General features: G+C 42.0%; 1 protein-coding gene across 1 annotated transcript in view; it reads right to left on the reverse strand.

The window, feature by feature from the left end:
• Positions 1-23187, reverse strand: part of cdc42bpb (CDC42 binding protein kinase beta (DMPK-like)) — a 268863-nt gene that overhangs the window by 23899 nt on the left and 221777 nt on the right. Inside the window, exons 23-32 of the mRNA XM_068038967.1 lie at positions 19828-19925; positions 18621-18630; positions 18127-18201; positions 17715-17820; positions 17304-17440; positions 16496-16635; positions 14392-14473; positions 13524-13740; positions 13345-13407; positions 12483-13079 (exon numbers count right to left, since the gene is read on the reverse strand). Of these exons, the coding sequence (XP_067895068.1) occupies positions 12483-13079; positions 13345-13407; positions 13524-13740; positions 14392-14473; positions 16496-16635; positions 17304-17440; positions 17715-17820; positions 18127-18201; positions 18621-18630; positions 19828-19925 (1525 nt within the window). The remainder of the gene's footprint in view (positions 1-12482; positions 13080-13344; positions 13408-13523; positions 13741-14391; positions 14474-16495; positions 16636-17303; positions 17441-17714; positions 17821-18126; positions 18202-18620; positions 18631-19827; positions 19926-23187) is intronic.

Below are 23187 nucleotides of genomic sequence, written 5' to 3' on the forward strand. Positions count from 1 at the left end.
TGAAACACTGAAGTGTTAAACATTGATGGTAAATCATATATACTGCTTCTGTGACAAGCAAAAGCTTCTGTTTCAACCAATTTTAAGCTGATTAAAAATAAAATGTGTTTCTTGAGATGGTGCAGAGCATGAGTTCCCAATCTCAGCCTTATTGGGAGAATGTACCCAATAAAGATCAGATATCATCCCAAAGAGATGGGGAAAATGTCCATACAATGATTTGGACCCTAGCTTGCACTCATACACTTCATTGCAGTTGGCTTAGAATGACATGGGTCGAGGCTTGGAAACCGGTTATCCAACTAGTTGGTGGTATGCAGTGCAGGGAGACGAAGGCAGAGTGAAGAGAGAGATTTATGCTAACAAAATTCTATCACAGCTGTTATATTGCACCAAGAGACACATTATGAGAAGGGCTTCTCAGTGTGGTGCAAGTAAGCAGCCATGAATATACTTCCTGTGTACACTGCCTGGGTGGATGAAATCAGAGCTTTAGATAACTGTACTTACATGTACACAGAGCTCTGCTCACATGGACTCACAGAAGATTACAGCACATAGGGTTTGTGCTAGCTCTAGGCTAGAGCAATCCAAAGCTAATCCTAGTGCCTGCTCTGTTCTAACAGCCCTGTACCTTCCTTTATCCATATTAGGGAAAATTAAACAGTTGAAACAGAGGAGGATACAGGACTATATGGAAAAAAAATGGTTTTGTATTGCTCCAGCACAAAGCTAACATTAGGGGCTAAATGTCCATCTCCTTTGCTGCAAAGGTCTATGATTCTATAGGTTAAAAGATTGAATGGTCTTTGCTCCATGCTCCAATAATTTTGTGTAAGGAAATTGTTCTTCACCTCTCTTCTTACTCTGACCATTTTAAACACTCCTTTGTCACTGACTCCCCAAAGAAAATGGTCTTTCCCTATTTACCCTGCCAATGCACTATAATTTTCAAAACCTCTATTGAATCATTGCTTCAGTGGCAAAAATCCCAGTACCTCAAATCTCCCCTGATAAGTATAGTTTCCAATCTCTGGCATCATCCTGCTTAGTCTATGCTATATGATCTCAATGGGTTCAAGGTACCCAAAACAGCATATAGTATTCTTAACTGCGGCCTTGCCATTTTCTTGTACCTTTTTACAACTGCACCTCTATGCCTGTATTGATAAAAGACAAATCACTATTAGCTTTTTTTTTTTTAAAAGTTCAATGTACCTGCATTTGAATATTCAGGGAATTATGCTGGACCTGATAACCTGCATCCGAGGGTCTTAAAATAAATTGCTGCATCAGCTGTAATCTTCCAAAATTCCCTAGATTCTGGAAAGGTCCCAGCGGATTGGAAAACTGCAAATTTAACACCTCTATTCAAGAAAGGAGGGAGACAGAAAGCAGGGAACTAGGCCAGTTAGCCTAATGTCTGTCATTGAGAAAATTCCAGGATCCATTATTAAGTAGTAGTAGCAGGACATAATCATAATGCAATCAGGCAGAGTCAAAATCGTTTTAAAGGAAATCATGTTTGACAAATTTATTAAAGTTCTTGAGGATGTAACAAGCAGGGAGGATAAAGAGGAACCAGTAGATACTGTGTATTTAGATTTCCCAAAGGCATTCAATAAGGTGCCACATAAGAGCTCATGGACAGAGGATTGGCTAATTAACACAGTGGCGCAGTGGTTAGCACTGCAGCCTCACAGCTCCAGGGACCCGGGTTCGATTCCGGGTACTGCCTGTGTGGAGTTTGCAAGTTCTCCCTGTGTCTGCGTGGGTTTTCTCCGGGCGCTCCGGTTTCCTCCCACAAGCCAAAAGACTTGCAGGTTGACAGGTAAATTGGCCATTATAAATTGTCACTAGTATAGGTAGGTGGTAGGGAAATATAGGGACAGGTGGGGATGTTTGGTAGGAATATAGGATTAGTATAAATGGGTGGTTGATGTTCGGCACAGACTCGGTGGGCCGAACGGCCTGTTTCAGTGCTGTATCTCTAATCTAATCAGTACAGCACAGGAACAGGCCATTCGGCCCTCCAAGCCTGCGCCGATCTCGATGCCTGCCTAAACTAAAACCTTCTGCACCTCCGGGGACCCGTATCCCTCTATTCCCATCCTATTCATGTATTTGTCAAGATGCCTCTTAAACGTTGCTATCGTACCTGCTTCCACCACCTCCCCCGGCAGCAAGTTCCAGGCACTCACCACCCTCGCACATCCCCTCTAAACTTTGCCCCTCGCACCTTAAACCTATGTCCCCTAGTAACTGACTCTTCCAGCCTGGGAAAAAGCTTCTGACTATCCACTCTGTCCATGCCGCTCATAACTTTGTAAACCTCCATCATGTCACCCCTCCACCTCCGTCGTTCCAGTGAAAACAATCCGAGTTTTTCCAACCTCTCCTCATTGCTAATGCCCTCCAGACCAGGCAACATCCTGGTAAACCTCCTCTGTACCCTCTCCAAAGCCTCCACGTCCTTCTGGTAGTGTGGCAACCAGAATTGCACGCAATATTCTAAGTGTGGCCTAACTAAAGTTCTGTACAGCTGCAGCATGACTTGCCAATTTTTATACTCTATGCCCCGACCGATGAAGGCAAGCATGCCGTATGCCTTCTTGACAACCTTATCCACCTGCGTTGCCACTTTCAGTGACCTGTGCGCCCAGATCTCTCTGCCTGTCAATACTCCTAAGGGTTCTGCCATTTACTGTATACTTCCCACCTGCATTAGATCTTCCAAAATGCATTACCTCACATTTGTCCGGATTAAACTCCATCTGACATTTCTCCGCCCAAGTTTCCAACCGATCTATATCCTGCTGTATCCTCTGACAATCTTCATCACTATCCGCAACTTCACCAACCTTTCGGTCGTCCGCAAACTTACTAATCATACCAGCTACATTTTCCTCCAAATCATTTAAATATACTACAAAGAGCAAAGGTCCCAGCACTGATCCCTGCGGAACACCACTAATCACATCCCTCCATTCAGAAAAGCACCCTTCCACTACTACCCTCTGTCTTCTATGACAGAGCCAGTTCTATATCCATCTTGCCAGCTCACCTCTGATCCCGTGTGACTTCACTTTTTGTACCAGTCTGCCATGAGGGACATTGTCAAAGGCTTTACTGAAGTCCATATAGACAACATCCACTGCCCTTCCCTCATCAATCATCTTTGTCACTTCCTCAAAAAACTCAATTAAATTAGTGAGACACGACCTCCCCTTCACAAAACCATGCTGCCTCTCGCTAATAAGTTTGTTTGTTTCCAAATGGCAGTAAATCCTGTCCCGAAGAATCCTCTCGCATAATTTCCCTACCACTGATGTAAGGCTCACCGGCCTATAATTTTCTGGATTATCCTTGCTACCCTTCTTAAACAAACAAAGGAACAACATTGGCTATTCTCCAGTCCTCTGGGACCTCACCTGTAGCCAATGAGGATGCAAGGATTTCTGTCAAGGCCCCAGCAATTTCTTCCCTTGCCTCCCTTAGTATTCTGGGGTAGATCCCATCAGGCCCTGGGGGCTTATCTACCTTAATGCTTTGCAAGACACCCAACACCTCCTCCTTTTTGATAATGAGATGACTGAGACTATCTACACTCCCTTCCCTAGGCTCATCATCCACCAAGTCCTTCTCTTTGGTGAATACTGATGCAAAGTACTCATTTAGTACCTTGCCCATTTCCTCTGGCTCCACACATAGATTCCCTTCTCTGTCCTTGAGCGGGCCAACTCTTTCCCTAGTTACCCTCTTGCTCTTTATATATGTATAAAAAGCCTTGGGATTATTCTTAATCCTGTTTGCCAATGACTTTTCATGACCCCTTTTAGCCCTCCTGACTCCTTGCTTAAGTTCGTTTCTACTGTCTTTATATTCCTCAAGGGATTCGTCTGTTCCTAGCCTTCCAGCCCTTACGAATGCTTCCTTTTTCTTTGTGACTGGGCTCACAATATCCCGCGTTATCCAAGGTTCCCGAAACTTGCCAAACTTATCCTTCTTCCTCACAGGAACATGCTGGTCCTGGATTCTAATCAACTGACATTTGAAAGACTCCCACATGTCAGAAGTTGATTTACCCTCAAACAGCCGCCCCCAATCTAAGTTCTTCAGTTCCTGCCTAATATTGTTATAATTAGCCTTCCCCCAATTTAGCACTTTCACCCGAGGACTACTCTTATCCTTATCCACAAGTACCTTAAAACTTATGGAATTATGGTCACTGTTCCCGAAATGCTCCCCTACTGAAACTTTGACCACCTGGCCGGGCTCATTCCCCAATACCAGGTCCAGTACGGCCCCATCCCTAGTTGGACTATCTACATATTGTTTCAAGAAGCCCTCCTGGATTCTCCTTACAAATTCTGCCTCATCTAAGCCCCTAGCACTAAGTGAGTCCCAGTCAATATAGGGGAAGTTAAAATCACCCACCACCACAACCGTGTTACCTTTACATCTTTCCAAAATCTGTCTACGTATCTGCTCCTCTACCTCCCGCTGGCTGTTGGGAGGCCTGTAGAAAACCCCCAACATAGTGACTGCATCCTTCCTATTCCTGAGCTCCACCCATATTGCCTCGCTGCACGACCCCTCCAAGGTGCCCTCCTGCAGTACAGCTGTGATATTCTCCTTAACAAGTAATGCAACTCCCCCACCCCATTTACATCCCCCTCTATCCCGCCTGAAGCTTCTAAATCCTGGAACATTTAGCTGCCAATCCTGTCCTTCCCTCAACCAAGTCTCTGTAATGGCAACAACATCATAGTTCCAAGTACTAATCCAAGCTCTAAGTTCATCTGCTTTACCTGTTATACTTCTCGCATTGAAACAAATGCACGTCAGACCACCAGTCCCGCTGTGCTCCGCAACATCTCCCTGCCTGCTCTTCCTCTTAGTCTTACTGGCCTTATTTACTAGTTCCCCCTCATTTATTTCACTTGCTGTCCTACTGCTCTGGTTCCCACCCCCCTGCCACACTAGTTTAAACCCTCCCGAGTGACGCTAGCAAACCTCGCAGCCAGGATATTTGTGCCCCTCCAGTTTAGATGCAACTCGTCCTTCTTGTACAGGTCCCATCTGTCCCTGAAAAGATTCCAATGGTCCAGATATCTGAAACCCTCCCTTCTACACCAGCTGTTCAGCCACGTGTTTAGCTGCACTATCTTCCTATTTCTAGCTTCACTGGCACATGGCACAGGGAGTAATCCCGAGATTACAACCCTAGAGGTCCTGTCTTTTAAAGAGTTGGGATAAATGGGGCATTTTCAGGTTGGCAAACTGTAACTAGTGGAATGCCACAGTGATCAGTGCTGGGGCCTCAACTATTTACGTTCTATATTAATGACTTGGATGAAGGGACCGAATGTACTGTAACCAAATTTGCAGACGATACAATGATAAGTAGGAAAGCAAGTTGTGAGGAAGACACAAAAAGTGTCGGCAAAGAGATATAGATAGGTTAAGTGAGTGGGCAAAAATTTAGCAGCCGGAGTATAATGTGGGAAAATGCGAGGCTGTTTGCCTTTCTATTCTTCCCGCCAAAGTGGAGTATTATTTACATGGAGCGAGATTGCAGAATGCTGCGGTACAAAGAATCTGGGTGTTCTTGTACATGAATCACAAAAAGATAGCATGTAGGGACAGCAAATGTTTGAAAGGCAAATGGAATGTTGGATGGAGTATAAAAGTAGGAAAGTTTTGCTACAACTGTACAGGGCACTGGCAAGACTGCACCTAGAGTACTGCATACAGTTTTGGACTCCTTACTTAAGGAGGGATGTACTTGTATTGGAAGCTGTTCAGAGAAGGTTCACAAGGCTTATTCCTGGAAAGGGCGAGCAGGTTGGACCTGTACTCATTGGAGTTTAGAAGATTGAGAGGTGATCTTATTAAAACATATAAGATTCTGAGGGGTAGATGCTGAGAGGATGTTTCCCCTCATGGGGGAATCTAGAACGAGGGATCACAGTTTCAAAATAAGGGATCTCCCATTTAAGATGGAGATAAGGAGGAATTTCTTCTCTCAGAGGGTTGTTAATCTTTGGAATTCTCTTCCCCAGAGAGCATTGGAGACTGGGTCATTGAAAATATTCAAGGCTGAATTAGGCAGCTTTTTGATGTACAAGTTAATGGTTATAGGGGGGGTGTGGGGTTGGGTAGGCAGGAAATTGGAGTTAAGGCCACAATCACATCAGCCATGATTTTATTGAATGGTGGAGCAGGCTCGAGGGCTCAAATGGCCTATTCCTGCTCCTATTTCTTATGATCTGGGTTTCAGCTATCCAAACTCGAACATCTTTCCATTGAGTGTATATTATAACTTTCTCTCCCAAAATGTATCACCATACACATTTTGACACACCTGTCCATTCTACTAAACTATATGCTCCTGAAAACTGCCTAGCTGTTAGTCAAATCCTTCATTTTTGTAGTATCAGCAAATTTCAATATTGTTATTCTTAAGCCAAAGTACAAATCTATGTAGAAATCACTAAGTGGCATCAGCAGACATGTGGAAGTTGACCATGATTTCAGATAATGTTGCAAAGGGGCAGCAGGTGGACGAGGAAGAGGAGAGGCCAAGGATGGATCCTGGCAGGACTCCAGAGATGACGGTGAGGAAGTATGGAGAGAAGCCATTGCTGGAGCACACTGGCTACAACTGAATAGTTAACAGTATAATCATGTGAAGACAGTCCCATTGTACTATACAATAGAGAAGCTTTGGAGGAGGATCACGTGATTGTTTTAAAGGTTGGAGAGAAATGAAGGAGGTAAAAAAAAAAAAGGTAATGCACGATAGTTATAGTCAGATAGAATGTCATTTTTGACCTTGATAAGAGTCTTTTCAGTGTTGTTGAAAGGGTGGAAATCTGGTTGGAGGGAGTCAAACCGCGAGTTGCACAAAAGTTGGGCACAAATCTGGGAAATGACAACATGTTCAAGGAACTTGGGGTGGAAAGGGAGGTCAGAGATGGTAGTTAACAAGAACAGAGGGGCCGTGTGTGGTTTCTTTATTTTGAAAGGGGATGATTCTGGCAGTTTCAAAAGATAGGAGGGCAGTACTTGATGAAAGGGAACCATTTCTAATATCAGTTAAAAGCCAGAAAGGAAGGTGGGTGATCAGGAGTTTAATGGGAACTGGGCTGCAGAAACAGGAGTGGGTAAGTCAGTGGACCTTCTATGGGTCTGCTCCTTGTCCTGACAAAGACAACGATTTACAGGTCCAGAATGGGTCCTGCCCGTTTGGGTGGGATTGCCCTGCCTGCCTGTCTCTCTTTCATGATACTCTGTGCCCAAGTGGCCTTATGGCCTTGCACAGGGAACATTAGGTGCCCATCAGCATGCTTGAGGTCTTTCCCAACTAGTGGGCACCTCAGGTTACAATTTGACACTGATAATGTTATAGCCCAGATTTGTGGTAGCAATGACTACGAAACCGTCAAGCGTTCAGAATTGTTACTGCTCTGAAACTGACAGCAACCTCTGTAGTCTGCACATGCACAGTCAAACGGGGAATATAGAAGTTGATGTCAATGATTCTATGCTTCTCCATAGGGTGTACTGTTGAAGTTCTCCCAGTTTGAAATCAATTAGAAATCACTGAACTGATGAGAACTTGTCTTTTTACACTATTAGTCTCACTGCAAAAACCCTGGAAAAAGTTGTATCTTGTTGAATGAGGTGCAACTGCGCTTTTAATGGCATGTTAAGTTCATTATTACTGATGAACATCCTCACTGGCCCTGAAAATGTAATTTTATATTTGTAGAATGTCACATATTAAATTATTATTTTTAAAGTTTGTTAATTATATTTCAGCTTCTGTCTTAATCCCATGTATATGTCCCAAACATCATTTTGCTGTAAATTTTAATAGTAAGTGAAGGATAATCAGTGCATTTTACTTCATAGTTTGCTAGGTGCGAGAATACTTCAACATAGAATCATAGAATGGTTACAGCACAGAATTCCCACTGTGCCCTTGCCGGCTCACCTTGTCTCACTCCCCTGCCTTTTCTTCTCTTCAGATAATTATCCAGTTCTCTTTTGAAGACCTTGAATGTCTCCACCACACTCTCAAGCAGTGCATTTCAAATCCTAACTGACCGCGGTGTAAAAAAGTTTTTCCTCATGTCACTGTTGCTTCTTTTGCCAATCACCTTAAACTGTATGACTGGCTGCTTACCCTGTTTGACGACACCACTGTTGCTCAATGCCTGGATGCCTTGACTTGGTGCCAGATTCAAACACGGGAAAGGTGAAATCCAATCTCTGTGGGCAACTTTATTTGAATTCAGTAGCGAGTGCCAATTCTTTACCACTCAGTCACTGATTTAGTTGGGAAGGTTCCCTTTGCTTATATTGAGCTTCTTTTAGTTTAATTGGACCATATGTTTCTTTCTTATTAATGGTGCCCTAAAAGGGGCACTTGGTATGCAGATTCTTGTTTGGTGACAACCCGGTGTGACCCTTATTGGCCCATCAAAATAGGTCCTATTAGTATCGAGAATAGCAGAATATGTTTTCTGGGTGGCACATTTCATCGACACGCCTTTAAGTGAATTCCTGTAAAGGGAGCCAGCCGGGAGAACAACCCTTCCACTTTCTGGGAACATAATGAGAAAAAGATAAAGAGAGGGCAGCCTAACTTAGTGATGGAAAATTCACTCATCTTAATCCCAGAGCCTATTAGGAAACATAGGAAATAGGAGGAGTAGGCCATTCGGCCTCTCAAGACTGCTCCGCCATTCAACTAGATCATGACTGGTCTTCTACCTCAATGCCACTTTCCCGCACTAACCCCATATCCCTTGATATCTTTAGTATCTAGAAATCTATCGATCTTGGTCTTGAATATACTCAATGACTAAGCTGCCACAGCCCTCTGGGGTAGAGAATTCCAAAGATTCACCACCATCTGAGTGAAGAAATTCATCCTCATTTCAGTCCTAAGTGGCCTACCCCTTATTCTGAGACTGTGTCCTCTGGCTCTAGACCCCCAAGCCGGGGAAACATCCTTCTTGCATCTAACCTGTTGAGCCCTGTAAGAATTTTGTATGCTTCAATGAGATCATCCTTCATTCTTCTAAACTCTAGAGAATATAGAACCATCGAAAAATTATGGCACAGGAGGCCATTCAGCTGATTGAGTCTATGCCGGCCGAAAAAACTAGCTGCCCAATCTAATCCCACCTTCCAGCACCTGGTCCATAGCCTTACCAGTTACAGCACTTCAGGTACATGTCTAGGTACCTTTTAAATGAGTTGAGGGTTTCTGCCTCCACCATCGTTCCTGGCAGTGAATTTCAGACACCCACCACCCTCTGGGTGAAAAAGCTTTTCCTATAGGCCCAGTTTCCCCAATCTCTTCTCATAGGACAATCCTGTCATCCCAGGGATCAGTCTGGTGAACCTTCATTGCACTCCCTCTATGGCAAGTATATCCTTCCTTCAGTAAGGAGACTAAAACTGTACACAAAACTCCAGGTGAGATCTCACCAAGGCTTTATACAATTGCAGAAAGTCTTCTTTACTCCTGTACTCAATTCTTCTTGCAATAAAGGCCAACATACCAGTTACCGTCCGTGATGCACCTGCATGTTAGCTTTCAGTGACTTATGAACAAGGACACACAGGTCCCTTTGGACATCAACCCTTCCCAATCTCTCTGCCTCAAAGGAATGTAAATTTGTTGTTAAACCATGAATTAGTTCTTTAAATGCTAGCCATTGCCTGTCTACCGTAAAATCTTTTCCCCTCAAAGCAAGTTCTGGAACAATGTGATTCCAAATGGACAGTAGCAGAATTGCAACATTTATATACAAGTAAGAGTACAGGAACTTTCAACCTGTCACTGAGCTTGTGTCCCAAGTGAAAGTAATGCGTGCCAGAGCGCGGAAATCGAAACATTCCCCAAGTGACTTTTTAAAAATGAGTTTACATAACACACAAGCCTTTAAACTTGCGTTTTAAAATAACCTAGCTGCTAGGGAGTGGGGGAAGAGAGAGAGAAAAGGAAAGAAAGGGGTGGGTGGTGTCCAGCCTTTGTACATGGGGGGGCCACAATAAAAAAAAAATTCTTACATAGGGAGCTGCAGAGATAATTTTGGAAAGATAAAGGCATTGAAAATTTATCTTACTATTAATCAAAATAACAAATGTGCATTTTTGTGAAGATGCTTTAAATGAGAAGACTTACTTTATTGACTTATTTTTCACTATGATGCTGGACACTGAGACAGAGAGATACCTAGCATTCATTTTTGCTTGCACAAGTAGTCAAGACTGCCCGCACACTTCTTGTAGCGATGCGGAGTATTCCGGATAGATGTTCATCTGTCAGGAGTGATCTTGATCGCTCTCCCCGACCCCCCTCTGGGTCCCCTCCCCACTCTCCCTTTGTCCCCACCCTCTCTCTCTGCACCCCCTCCCTCACTCTCTGTCCCCACCCTGTCTCACTCTCTCTGTCCCCCCCCTCTCTCTGTCTGGTGCCACCCATCTCTCACTGTCTCAGTCTGGTCTTCCCCCTCTCACTCTCTGACCATACCCCACTCTCTCTGTCTCTCTTTCCTCCCCCTCTCACTCTCTGACCATACCCCACTCTCTCTGTCTCTCTTTCCTCCCCCTCTCACTCTCTGACCATACCCCACTCTCTCTGTCCCACACGGTGTCCGGTCCCCTCTCGCTCTCTCATCCCCTCTCTGCTCCCTCTGTCTGTCTCCCTCTCCCCCCTCTCAGCCCCCCCCACTCTCCCCCCTCTCAGCCCCCCCCACTCTCAGCCCCCCCCCACTCTCCCCCCTCTCAGCCCCCCCCCACTCTCCCCCCTCTCAGCCCCCCCCCACTCTCCCCCCTCTCAGCCCCCCCCACTCTCCCCCCTCTCAGCCCCCCCCACTCTCCCCCCTCTCACGCCCCCACTCTCTCCCTCTCCCGCCCCCACTCTCTCTCTCCCGCCCCCACTCTCTCTCTCCCGCCCCCACTCTCTCTCTCCCGCCCCCACTCTCTCTCTCCCGCCCCCACTCTCTCTCTCCCGCCCCCACTCTCTCTCTCAAGCCCCCACTCTCTCTCTCAAGCCCCCACTCTCTCTCTCAAGCCCCCACTCTCTCTCTCAAGCCCCCACTCTCTCTCTCAAGCCCCCACTCTCTCTCTCAAGCCCCCACTCTCTCTCTCAAGCCCCCACTCTCTCTCTCAAGCCCCCACTCTCTCTCTCAAGCCCCCACTCTCTCTCTCAAGCCCCCACTCTCTCTCTCAAGCCCCCACTCTCTCTCTCAGCCCCCACTCTCTCTCTCAGCCCCCACTCTCTCTCTCAGCCCCCACTCTCTCTCTCAGCCCCCACTCTCTCTCTCAGCCCCCACTCTCTCTCTCGCTCTTAGCCCCCACCCACTCTCTCCACCCTGCCCAAATCCATTTCCACTGTCCCTCACCGCCCCCCTACCCCCGTCTCTCACTCTTTTGACTGGAGAGTGGAACAACTGTTTCGGAACTTCGAGCAGCTTCGGTGTTTTCTGGCAGGCTTTTAAAAAAAATATTGGAACAATCTGGAAAACCCAGAAGCTGTCTAAATTCCAAAACCGCTGTTCCCGCTCTCAGCACCTGTCAGCAGTGAATCTGACAGTGCGATTTTTTTTTTTTTTTTTTACAGCCGCTCTGGTTGGAAAGAAGCCAATGGGATTTCTCGTCCCTGAAATTATCAGTCACGAATCTCAAAACCTTTACCACGGACACTGGTGTCCGTGTATGGACACGTTGCCGAACCCTGGTTCCAAGTATATTATATTGCCTTTTGATTTTTTTTTTAACTTATTCGGATGATGAAACTTGCTCTTTCAGTAATATGTAAACTAGCTACCTGTATTACAATGCAGCATTACTCTAACAGTGTGGGATGGATGTACACTCCAAAAACATAGATATGCCAACATGAGAATTGTGAATTAAATGGGCATGCAGCATTTTTACCTAGATCTGAATTTTTTAAAAATATGCTTGTGTGTAAGCTATGTTGAGAATTCTTCCTGAATTGGAGCTCTGATGGCTGTTTGAATAGACAAATTACTTGCATACGTATTCAGTTTCAAAGAGTTATTCAGCTAACTGAAAAACCTGAATTGGTTTTGTATTGTACTATTTTGGATATTAAATAAGCACTGTTTAAGCATGAAATATTTTCAATGCATATGAGAGTGCTCTATACACCTAGCCTTTTAACTATAAAACAGTAAAAAAAATGTATATACCTAAAATTTTTTGAAATGTAATTCGTACAATGTTAATTCAGTTTAATACTTAAATGCATAATCTAAGAATGCTTAGATATTTAGGATCAGTTTTAGAAATATTGCAGAAATAATGCATCTAAGGGCTTTTTACAATTGGCAAGTGAACACTAAAGCTAGAAAAGATTTGGATAAATAGAAAAACACAAAAAAACACAACATAATGGCAATCGGTGCACAGAGCAGAAAATATATACATACCGCAGGCGATAGGAACTGCAGGCCACATCAGCTCTTGCATTCGTGACCTTCTGCCTTGCAAGTCCACATATACACCAACATGGCTAAAGCAGAGCAAGTACTCTTTATTGCTAAGCTGCATAGCACAAAGAGCATCAAAAGGCTGCTGTGAGAGAAATGCAAGCGATGAGTCCATTGGATTTACGAGGTTAATGGAAGGTCCATCTCCCTGGACATTAAGCAGGGAAAATCCAGAAGGGTAGCCAACGCAAAGTCTTTCTTCAAAGACCGCCATCCATTGTACATTGCCTAGGGCCTGAATTTCATTGAATTTCTTGTAATAAGGTTTAGTTCGGCTAATTTCATAGCACAGGACTTGCCGTTTCACTGCCACAAAGACAGCGCTCACAATACCCTGCCGTAAAGATCCAGAAACCATGGTTTGGCAGCCTTTTGTTTCAGCAAGTTTAATATCAAACGTGGTCTCAGGTCCATCAAAAGCAGCCCACGGATAAAAATGAACATGTCGGTTTCGGCCACAAATAAGGACAATTATATTTTCTTTGGGAATAAGCTCAATCTGATAGACTTTTTTACAGTCAGCTGCTCGAACAATCACTGCAATCAGAGAAGATTTATTATATAGACTGCAAACTTTCTTGCATTCAAAAGTTATAAATATAATTAAGGTACATTTTTGATCATTGTAGTCTTCAAACCTTTCCACATTTAGTAAAGTGAACCAAGTTTACAAAAGTTAACTTCTACTCTATGTTTTACAGTCAGACATTTTTGAAAACAAGAATATTGTTCAGTTGTAATTATTGAATTAAAAATTGCCCAAACCCAAGTTAAAAAGGTAAACTGATATTTAGTAGCTTACTATCTCGCGTTAACTCTACTGCATACAGTCCTTCCTCGGTGCCCAAAGCTATACGCTCACGATCTAGGAAAAAAAAAATCACAGAAATGGAGGTTTGATTTTGCAAAAATAAACTGTAAAAATTAGTATTAAAAGTAATGTTTTCTTCCTTGGATGAAAGGAATATCAGCTAGTCTTACCTATAACAGCAGCAGATAAACTTGCTTTAATAAAAGGCAGTGTACTATCATATGCTTCTTGTGGAATATATACAACTCTGTTTCTAAGTTTATTTTTTTGTAGGATATTCTGCAATCCTTCGAGGATTCCAACCCATTTTCTTTTCTCACTTTCACTTTCAGTCAGAATAAGCAGTGAGCAGGTCTTTGATGGTGAGGAGAGGAGCAAAGTTGTTACCTGCAGAACAAATGTTGGTGTAATTAGATGTGTGTCAATTAGACAAATGCAATTATTATCCTCTCTGGACTCAAATAGATCAGTGTGATTTTGTATTCATCCACAAGAATACAAAACATTGTCTTTTGATATCACTGTCTTTTATAGTTTCCATCCTTCTCCTTCAACAGACATTGGAACACTGCGCCACCGAGCTTTTTCAAAAATTCTCATTAACGTGAAGGATGTCGTTGTTGGAGAATAGTCACTTTCTGATTTTAAAACAGAATTCCAGCATTAAAGGAGGACAAAAATCCTCGTGATTAACCCAATAATATACTTTGATAACCTTTTGACAGAGCCTGCCAGTTTAGTAACAATCTGTAGAAGTACACAGTGATTCACCAAAATCGCTTCATATAAGGGCTCTCACATATGCCAAGCAAAGGAGACTTTGATTCCTATCATCTAAGTTGGAATTGAGCCCAGATTCCATTGCTCCTCATTCAAAAGTATGAAATCAGTACACAGATTAAGGGCTTCCAAGCATTACTGAAACTTTCATTTATATTTCATATACTCTCATTAGGTCAAATTTCAATATGGACAATGCCAGGGAAGAATCTCAAGGCATGCATAATTAAAACTCATTATCGTGAGATTAATGCTAACCTTGAAAATGCAAGGAATATCCTTCCGGGTAGCATGAATTACATCAGATGCAAATACTGAACTCACAGAAAAGGCTTCATCTCTGCAAATAATAGTTTAATAGCATTAACCACAACATAGATTAGGTATGATTGAAACATATTGAGCAAGCTTGAAGAAAAGCACACAGATTTTACAAAAGATATACACTCTCCTTACCAGAGTCCCAATCTTCTGTCTTCTGCAAAAATAAACCTAATACAAGTCTTCCCATAAATAGTTAGCTACTCATTGGTCTTTGACAACACAAAGAGTAGATGGTAGAAATAAAATGGTGGATAGAGCATAGTTTCGAAATAGATTTTAAGGGTAATTATTGAAAGCTGCATGACCCCATAATTATTTTTAATTATAAAATACTTAAAGATAATCCAAATTTCTAAACTACTTTTGATTCAGTTAACAGATTATGGGGTTCTCTCAACTGTCCACTCTAACTTTAGTGGAAGCTTTGTGGAAACCCCAAAGAACTGACAAGTTTTTGAGAAGGAATTCATTTGATGGAATAATTCACATACTGAATTTGACAGAATTATACAAGATAGAAGCAATTTGGCACAATTTATATTGAGATATTTCAGTAATTTGAGTGGCACAAACGCAGGATTAAATCCACAGAATGCATTTGGGAATGTAAAGCAGCATGGTCAAGAACACAAGAAACAGGAGCAGAAGTAGACCATATGGCCCATCGAGCCTGCTCCGCCATTCAATACGATCATGGCTGATCTTGGGCTTCAATTCCACTTTCCCACCTGTTCCCCATATCCCTGGACTCCCTGCGAGACTAAGAATCTATCTAACCCAGCCTCAAATGTATTCAATGATGGAGCATCCACAACTCTCTGGGATAGAGCATTCCAAAGATTCACAACCCTTTGAGTGAAGAAATTTCTCCTCATCCCAGTCCTGAATGATTGACCCCTTATCCTGAGACTCTGTCCCCGTGTTCTAGATTCCTTGACCAGTGGGAAAAATCTCTCAGCTTCTACCCAATCAAGCCCTTTCAGAATCTTGTATGTCTCAATTAGATCTCCTCTCATTCTTCTAAACTCCAGAGAGTACAGGCCCAATTTACTCAGCCTCTCATCATAGGGCAACCCCCTCATCCCAGGGACCAAGATCAAGATGTTTTCTGCATATCACATTAGGCTCCAGACAGGCTAGACATTCACAAATAATATGCTGGAATGGCTTTATTAAAGTGAGCCTTATGGAGAAAGTGGGGGGAAGCTGCCAAGAGCCCACATCTAGGAAGACAATAGCAGCTTCCAATGGCAGCTTGAGTGGTTGATCACCAGGCATTCTCGAGCTTGTTGTGGTGGTGGTGGGGAGGGGGGGGGGGGGGGGGGTGGGGAGGTGGTCAGAGGTCAAGCAGTATTCCAGAGTAAAGACCAGGTACAGAGGGCTGAGAACTCCACTGAAGCTCAGTGCTGACTAGTTCAGAGATTTGCTAGTTAGTGAAATGAGATGCACCCACTAACAGAGATAGAAAATAACAAAACATTACTCTATGTTTTGTAAAAGGAAAACTGATACTGTGAGGCCATATATTTTACATGTAATATGTGAACAATAATAAAAAAATAAATAAAATAAAGCCAATTTAATTCTATCCGATAACACTTCTCATGACAGGAGAAACACATGGGCCATGTGAGATTTCAGTATCCAGTTTTCACACGTTTGGATTTCATGGTCAGGACACGAAGGTCACACTATCGCTTGTCTAGATATTGAACAGTCAAGGCAGAGGATGGTAAGGGATTTGACTTCTGCCTACTGCAATGCTTATTGGCACAGAACCTAAGAGAATATGGCGCAGATCTGAAATTTGTAACATTTAGATTCATAAAGCAATGGAAAGCTACATTTCCAATTAAGAGAGTAAAAGAAAACCTTTATGGTTAAGTTGCATAACTGTCAAGCAACTATCCAAAAATTACTGGATGGATACCATTGGAATCCATTGCTGCTTTGGATGAAAAGGAGGGGAGGAACCAAAATACTAATAATCTACATTTTATCCATTAACATTTTACTATTTCTAAATCTGAAAACTTACCTCAAATCCAGCACCAGGCTAGCAACAACTCCAGGCTGCATAGATTTGCCTTCAGCTACATCATACAGAAAAAGCTTGCAATCACAAACCACTGCATATGCTCTTTGCCATCCTTTCTTCACTCCTGTAGGCTTAGGAACCTTAAGCATACCAATGAAGGGAATAAGTAAATAAAATTAAAGATTGCGGAATGATCATGAAATTTCAACAAGAACTTTTGCACAAGGCCCTTTCTCAATTTTATTTTGAACTTTTACAGTCAAGTGTCTGTTCTAATTCCACTTAGCAGCTCACCTTATTACTCCACTATTTAGATTCAGAAAACTATCCTTCTCAAAATTTATTACAGTTACAAACTTTGTAAAAACAATATACAATATTATTTTTTATTAATGAAATTCCCCCAAAAGCACTTCAACAGCATATCAAACCCAAACAGCTACAGAGAGGACTGGAAGGCTATCTGAACACTGGGTCAAGGTTGATTATTTATTACACCTGATACTCATGCAGATGATGGAGAACTGTAATGGGGTGGTTGGACAACATCTAACCATATTTGTGTTTTACCCGTGAACTACTAGGAGCAAGCAGCACTGTAAATACTGTAATACTGAGTAAATTAACAAGAACCATCTTTTCAAAGTGACAAATGTGTTTATTAGTGCAATAATTGCCTGTCTATAAATCCTAGGCTCTTTCAGTTGCGTGTTAATCTGATCAATGTGTTAATATTGAAAATACACTGAATGTGCATGTGTAACTTTTGCCATAAATTCAACATCTTATCCAAAAATTATTTCCATACCTTTACATAGCCTTTGTAAGCTGTTCCTATCCCTCTCTGAACATCTATTCCAAGTGGCCTCTTTGCTTGCTCAGGTGGAATAGGGCATACTTGAGGGGCACTGTCCTTGCATAAAACGTGGCATATAAATGAGCATACTATGGAATAAGAAGTTATGAGGGAGATATATAACAAAAAGCACATTAGATTTTATTACAATATTAATAAAATTCAAAATCTGAACAGAAATTTAGATATTATTTAATGACTGCACAATTGTTCACTCAACTATTATCAGTATTTTTTTGCAAATAAAAATAGGCGCAAAATTCATTTCGCAATTTACATTTACATTATTTTCACTATATATCCAACATTGAATTTCAAAAGTGCCAAAAGTATTAGAATAGATAATGCTAATATATCACTCACCATCGCAGGCATAGCCTTGTCGTACTAAACCCACCATTAGAGATGTACAATGGCTACACTGTGTAGGGCTCGAGAAATTTCTGATACTGACCTGATGGGCTTTAGGCTGAGGAATTAAAGAGAAAGGTATAATAATGGACATAATAAACTGATACATTTGTTATTTTTAATAAAAAATAGTTTACATCTTTAACTGAATAGGGTTAAGTGAAGTAGTTCAATTTTCAGGTTGGCTTGGTGTGAACTGAATTCCAAACTATTATAGACTTTTACTTTTGTAACATTTTACAGAAATTATTCTGAAATAATTGAAACCTGGCTCAAGTCTCATCAACTTGAGCAGATGTAGGTGAGGCTTGGACTTCGAGATTAATACCTTTTCTAAGTAACTACATAAAATATATAAATATACCTTAGGCAAAGGAGTAGGCTGTACAAATATAGGAGATGTAGCAGCAGGAGTCGTTTGCTGGGGTGTTATTGGCTCCTGAAATTTACAAACACCAACATTAAGCTGTAGCACACTCATGCTCATAATTTCACTAGTGAGAGTAATGTCAACTTTTCTGTTGGTCATAAAACTGTTGCTAGTCAAATTTATTTCAGAGTCTAGACATTATGAGATTATCATATATAACTTTACACTGGAATTATATTACAGAGTCAGTCAGGCGGCTTTGAAAATTACAACTTTGAAGATGCTATGCACAGCATATTCTTATACTGATATAGCGCGAGGGTGAGGGGATGCTTAATTCTCAAGCCACTGAAGCACCAATACCCTTAAAAAAAAAGTCCAATCAGGTAGGCTGTTTCAAGTGCAAATATTTAGTCTCTATTCATAGCGTATCATTTAATGTCTGAGCTTTTAATAAAGAACAAATTCAATTTTTAATTTGTTTTAACTATTGAAAGTCTACTACATGATGTTACTGAAGCCTCTGGTGACAAGAATCAACATACTCTATGCCAAAAAAGGGCTCAACTAGCAATTTATTACACGACCCCTGTAATTACAGTTGAAGTTATTGCTCCCATACAGAGATTTCAATCTGCTTCTTGGTTTTCAGAGATTCTCCAGTGTCAGACAATATGCATAAACAGTCAAACTTAATAAAGTTATGTCTCCCAAATTTTATACATGGAAACATCCAATATCTGCACATCACCTAAATATGTATTAATATCTAAACAATCTTACATAGGTTTGCAATCACCAATTTTTCCATCACAAATTCTGACATCCATAATTAAAATGGAAACTTAGAAACGTAGAAAATAGGAGCAGGAGTAGGCCATTCGGCCCTTCAAGCCTGCTCCGCCATTCATTATGATCATGGCTGATCATCCAACTCAGTAACCTGTTCCCGCTTTCCCCCCATATCCCATATCAACATGCCATACTGCAATTACAGCTGCCTGCCAGTGGAGGTACTGCAGCACCACAACTGAGGAGCACAATTACTGCGTGACAAGTTTACAAACATAATTACGTTTCATTACGTCAAGAATGGCAAGGCTGAGCAGGCTCCGGTGGCCCAGGGTCTAGTGGAGAAAAAAAAGCATGTTGACAACAAGGATGCAGACCACATTGCATCAACTCTCCTTCTTCCCCCCCCACACCTTTTCCTCAACTACAATAATATCCTCAATGGTTTAGTGGGCAGAAGCACTGTCTGGCGTAGCACTATGCTATGCAGACCAGAAGGCCTCGGCTTGATTCCCTATCCATGCTAAGTTAGCTAGGTGGCAGTTGGGATACCACAACTTGGCTCAATTCCACTGGGATAGAAAGAGTAATTAGGAGCAGGTCCTGTTTATACTTGGTCACCTTTGATGTAAAGTGCATTTATGCAGGTGGGAAGAAGGAGGTTGAGTACTCCCTCCATGGTAAAATAGTCTTCCGACCTAGGTTCATAAATGAAAAATAGCTGAAGATGTACTCAATAAGACTCAGCACATTGAAAAAAAGCAAAACATTGGGTTGGGGAAAGGCATAAAAAATTAATTTTCTTGGAGAATATTATACTTCATATATTGGCTTAACACATTTGCAAAGCTAAATTCTTTGACACAAAAGGTTTCTATCAGTGACAAATCTTCCAGTACTTACGTCTCTCCGTTCAAATTACTAGAAACTGATGACGTTGGAGATTGGGAAGATGCTTCTGGTTTTAGACCCCCAATATCAGACTCACTAATGGAACCACTCTGTAGAAAATAAACAATTATAAACAAAACTTTGCTAAAGAATCTTTATCAAATTAATGCTTTAATTGAAAATGATCACCAATTGAAAAAAAGTTAAAGACAATTTACTTTGTTCTGTAAAAAGATTGAATCTTAACACTTCATTAAATTTTTCAGTGACAAAAATTGTACCCTTGCAACATTCTTTTTACAGTTGTAAATTTCTGATGTTATAATGCAGTATATTACAATTGTGTTTTTGTGACTAAAGAGACACAAGGTAATTTTGCTCAAGAAATAACTAGAGTTTTAGATGGAAGCTACTTTTCCAAACTAAACATCAAATGGAAGCTGCAGACCAACTGTCTGCAAGACACAGGATTGTTTTTCGATCCATTGATCAGACAAGATGCAGAAGTTTGGGTCTAGATGCTAATCAAATTATTGTACCTTTCAAACCATGCCAATTAGACACAAGACTGGTTTTAATTGCTGGCAAATGCCAAAGTATGTGGATAAATCCATTACACCCTAAATGGCTGAACCATTAAGGGAGCATTATTTTAGGAAACATTCAAATTATACATTGTATAAAACATTAGAAAGTCCTGGCTAATAGCTATCATGCCTAGCTGAAAGAGAAGAGATTTGCACTTATATATAGCACCTTTCATGACCTCAGGACATACCGAACCAATGAAGTACTTTAGAAGTGTTGTAAAGTGGCAACGGCAGCAGTCAATTTGGACACAACAATTAAATAATAACCGTATCATTGGTTTTGTGTGTTTGTTGAGGGATAGATTTTGGCCAGGCCTCCAAGAGAAACCCCTCTGCATTTCAAATAGTACCATGGGTACTTTTCTGTCCAGAGAGAGCAGACTTGGTTTAACATCTCATCTGAAAGACTGCATCTCCAACAATGCAGTATTGCAATGAAGTGCCAACAACTAATATTTATATAGCACCTTTAACTTAACAAAACGTCCCAAGGCATTTCACAGGAGCATTAGAAAACAAAATATGACACCAAGCCACAGAAGGAAATATTAGGTAAGATGATCAAAAGCTTGGTCAAAGAGCTAGGCTTTAAGAAGTGTGTTAAAGGAGGAAAGCGAGGTAGAGAGGCAGAGAGGTGTAAGGAGGGTATTCCAGAGCATAGGGCCTAGGCAACTGAAGGCACGGCCATCAATGGTGGAGTGATTAAAATCAGGGATGCTCAACAGGGATGTCAGAATTAGAGGAGCGCAGATATCTTGGAGGGTTGTGGGGTTGGAGATTACAGAGCTTGGGAGGTGTGAGGCCACAGAGGGATTTGAAAACCAGGATGAGAATTTTTAAATCAAGACGTTGCTTGACCAGGAGCCAATGTAGGTCAGTGAGCACAGCGGTGATAGGTGAATGGAACTTGGTGCGAGTTAAGAAACGGACAACAGAGTTTTGGATGACCTCAAGTTCACAGAGGGAAGAATGTGGGAGGCCAGCCAGGAGTGCATTGATATAGTCAAGTCTAGAGGTAACAAAGACATGAATGAGGGCTTCAGCAGGAGATGAACTGAGATAGGGTGAAGTCGGGTGATGTTACAAAGGTAGAAATAGGTGGTCTTAGTGATGGCGCAAATGTCGTCAGAAACTCATCTTGGGGTCAAATATGATACTAAGGTTGCGAACAGACTGGTTTAATCTTAGACTGTTGCCAGGGAGAGAGATGGAATCAGCAGCTAGGGAATGGAATTTGGAGCAGGGACTTAAAACAATAGCTTCAGTCTTCCCAATATTTAATTGGAGGAAATTTCTGCTCATACAGTACTGGATGTTGGATAAGCAGTCTGATGATTTAGTGACAGTAGAGGAGTCAGGAAGTGGTGGTGAGGTAGAGCTGGTGCCGTCAGTGAATGTGCGAAAACTACCTGCGCTTTTGGATGAAGTTGCCAAGGGGCAGCATGTAGATGAGAAATAGGAGGGGACCAAGGACAGATCCTTTGGGGACATCAGAGAGAACAGTGGAGGAGCTGGACGAGAAGCCACTGCAAGCGATACTCTGGCTATGATTAGATAAGAATGAAAACAGGTGAGAGCAGTCCCACATAGCTGGACGACAGTGGAGAAACATGGTGTGGTCAACCGTGTCAAAGGTTAGAGAGGTCGAGAAGGATGAGGAGGGATAGTTTACCTTTGTTTCAGTCACATAGGATGCCATTTGTGATTTTGATAAGAGTCGGTTTGGTGCTGTGGAAGGGAAGAGACCTGATTGGAGGGGTTTAAATATGGGAGTCCCATGAAAGATGGGCATGGATTTGGGAGGCAACAACATATTGAAGGACTTTGGACAGCAAAGGGAGGTTGGAAGTGGGGCAGTAGTTTGCAAGGCTGGTGGAAGTCAAGGGCTGTTTTTTTGAAAGGGGAGATGATGGCAGATTTAAAGGACGGACACCACCTGAAGAGAGAGACTGTTAACAATATCAGCTCACATTGGGGGGGGGGGGGGGGGGGGGGGGGGGGAAGTTGGGTGGCCAACAGTTTAGTGGGAATAGGGTTGAAAGAGCTGGAGGTGGGTCTCATGGACAAGCTGAGCTCAGAAAGGGCATGAAGGGAGATAGGAGAGAAAAGAGAAAGGTGCGAGTGCAGGGCAAAGCTTTAGATGAAGTTTGGCCCAGGGGACTAGTGGAAGGGAGTGATGTAGCAGAGACAGCTGATCGATGGTCTTGATCTTGGTGACAAAGAAGTCTATGAGCGCCTCGCACTTATTCTTAGAGGTGAGGATGTAGGAGTCAGGTAGAGGGGTTTAAGGAGATGCTTTACAGTAGAGAAAAGAAGCCACTCTAGATTATGTGCTCAGGTATATAGAGTGGGACTAAAACCCATAACCTTTTGACTCAGGGGCAAGAGTGCTAACACTGACAGCTGACACTGTTACATGGAATTCAAATATCTACCATCGTAAAGGTGATTGATTCACAGCTTTTTATTCAGAGGCCTTATTTGCATTACAATCCACTCTGCATTTGAAGTTGCTCAAGTCAAATTAACCCTTATTTTGAAATGAAACCATGCAAAAAAGCTTCTTAATTTCATTTGCTTAGTTTGAATTATCAGATTTTTTTCAAGCAAATACAACTGCATACAGGAGTACACTCAGATATACTGAAGATCTCAACTTCTTTCAGTATCTTTAGTTCAATTCCTGCAACTGATACTTGGTCTCCATTGCACATGACATTGTGCTATTAGTCTATTACAAACTTTATCAAAAGTCTGATAAATGGGACAGTTTAAAAAAAAT

This window comes from Heterodontus francisci, chromosome 9, assembly GCF_036365525.1.
Source record: "Heterodontus francisci isolate sHetFra1 chromosome 9, sHetFra1.hap1, whole genome shotgun sequence".
Classification (NCBI taxonomy): domain Eukaryota; kingdom Metazoa; phylum Chordata; class Chondrichthyes; order Heterodontiformes; family Heterodontidae; genus Heterodontus; species Heterodontus francisci.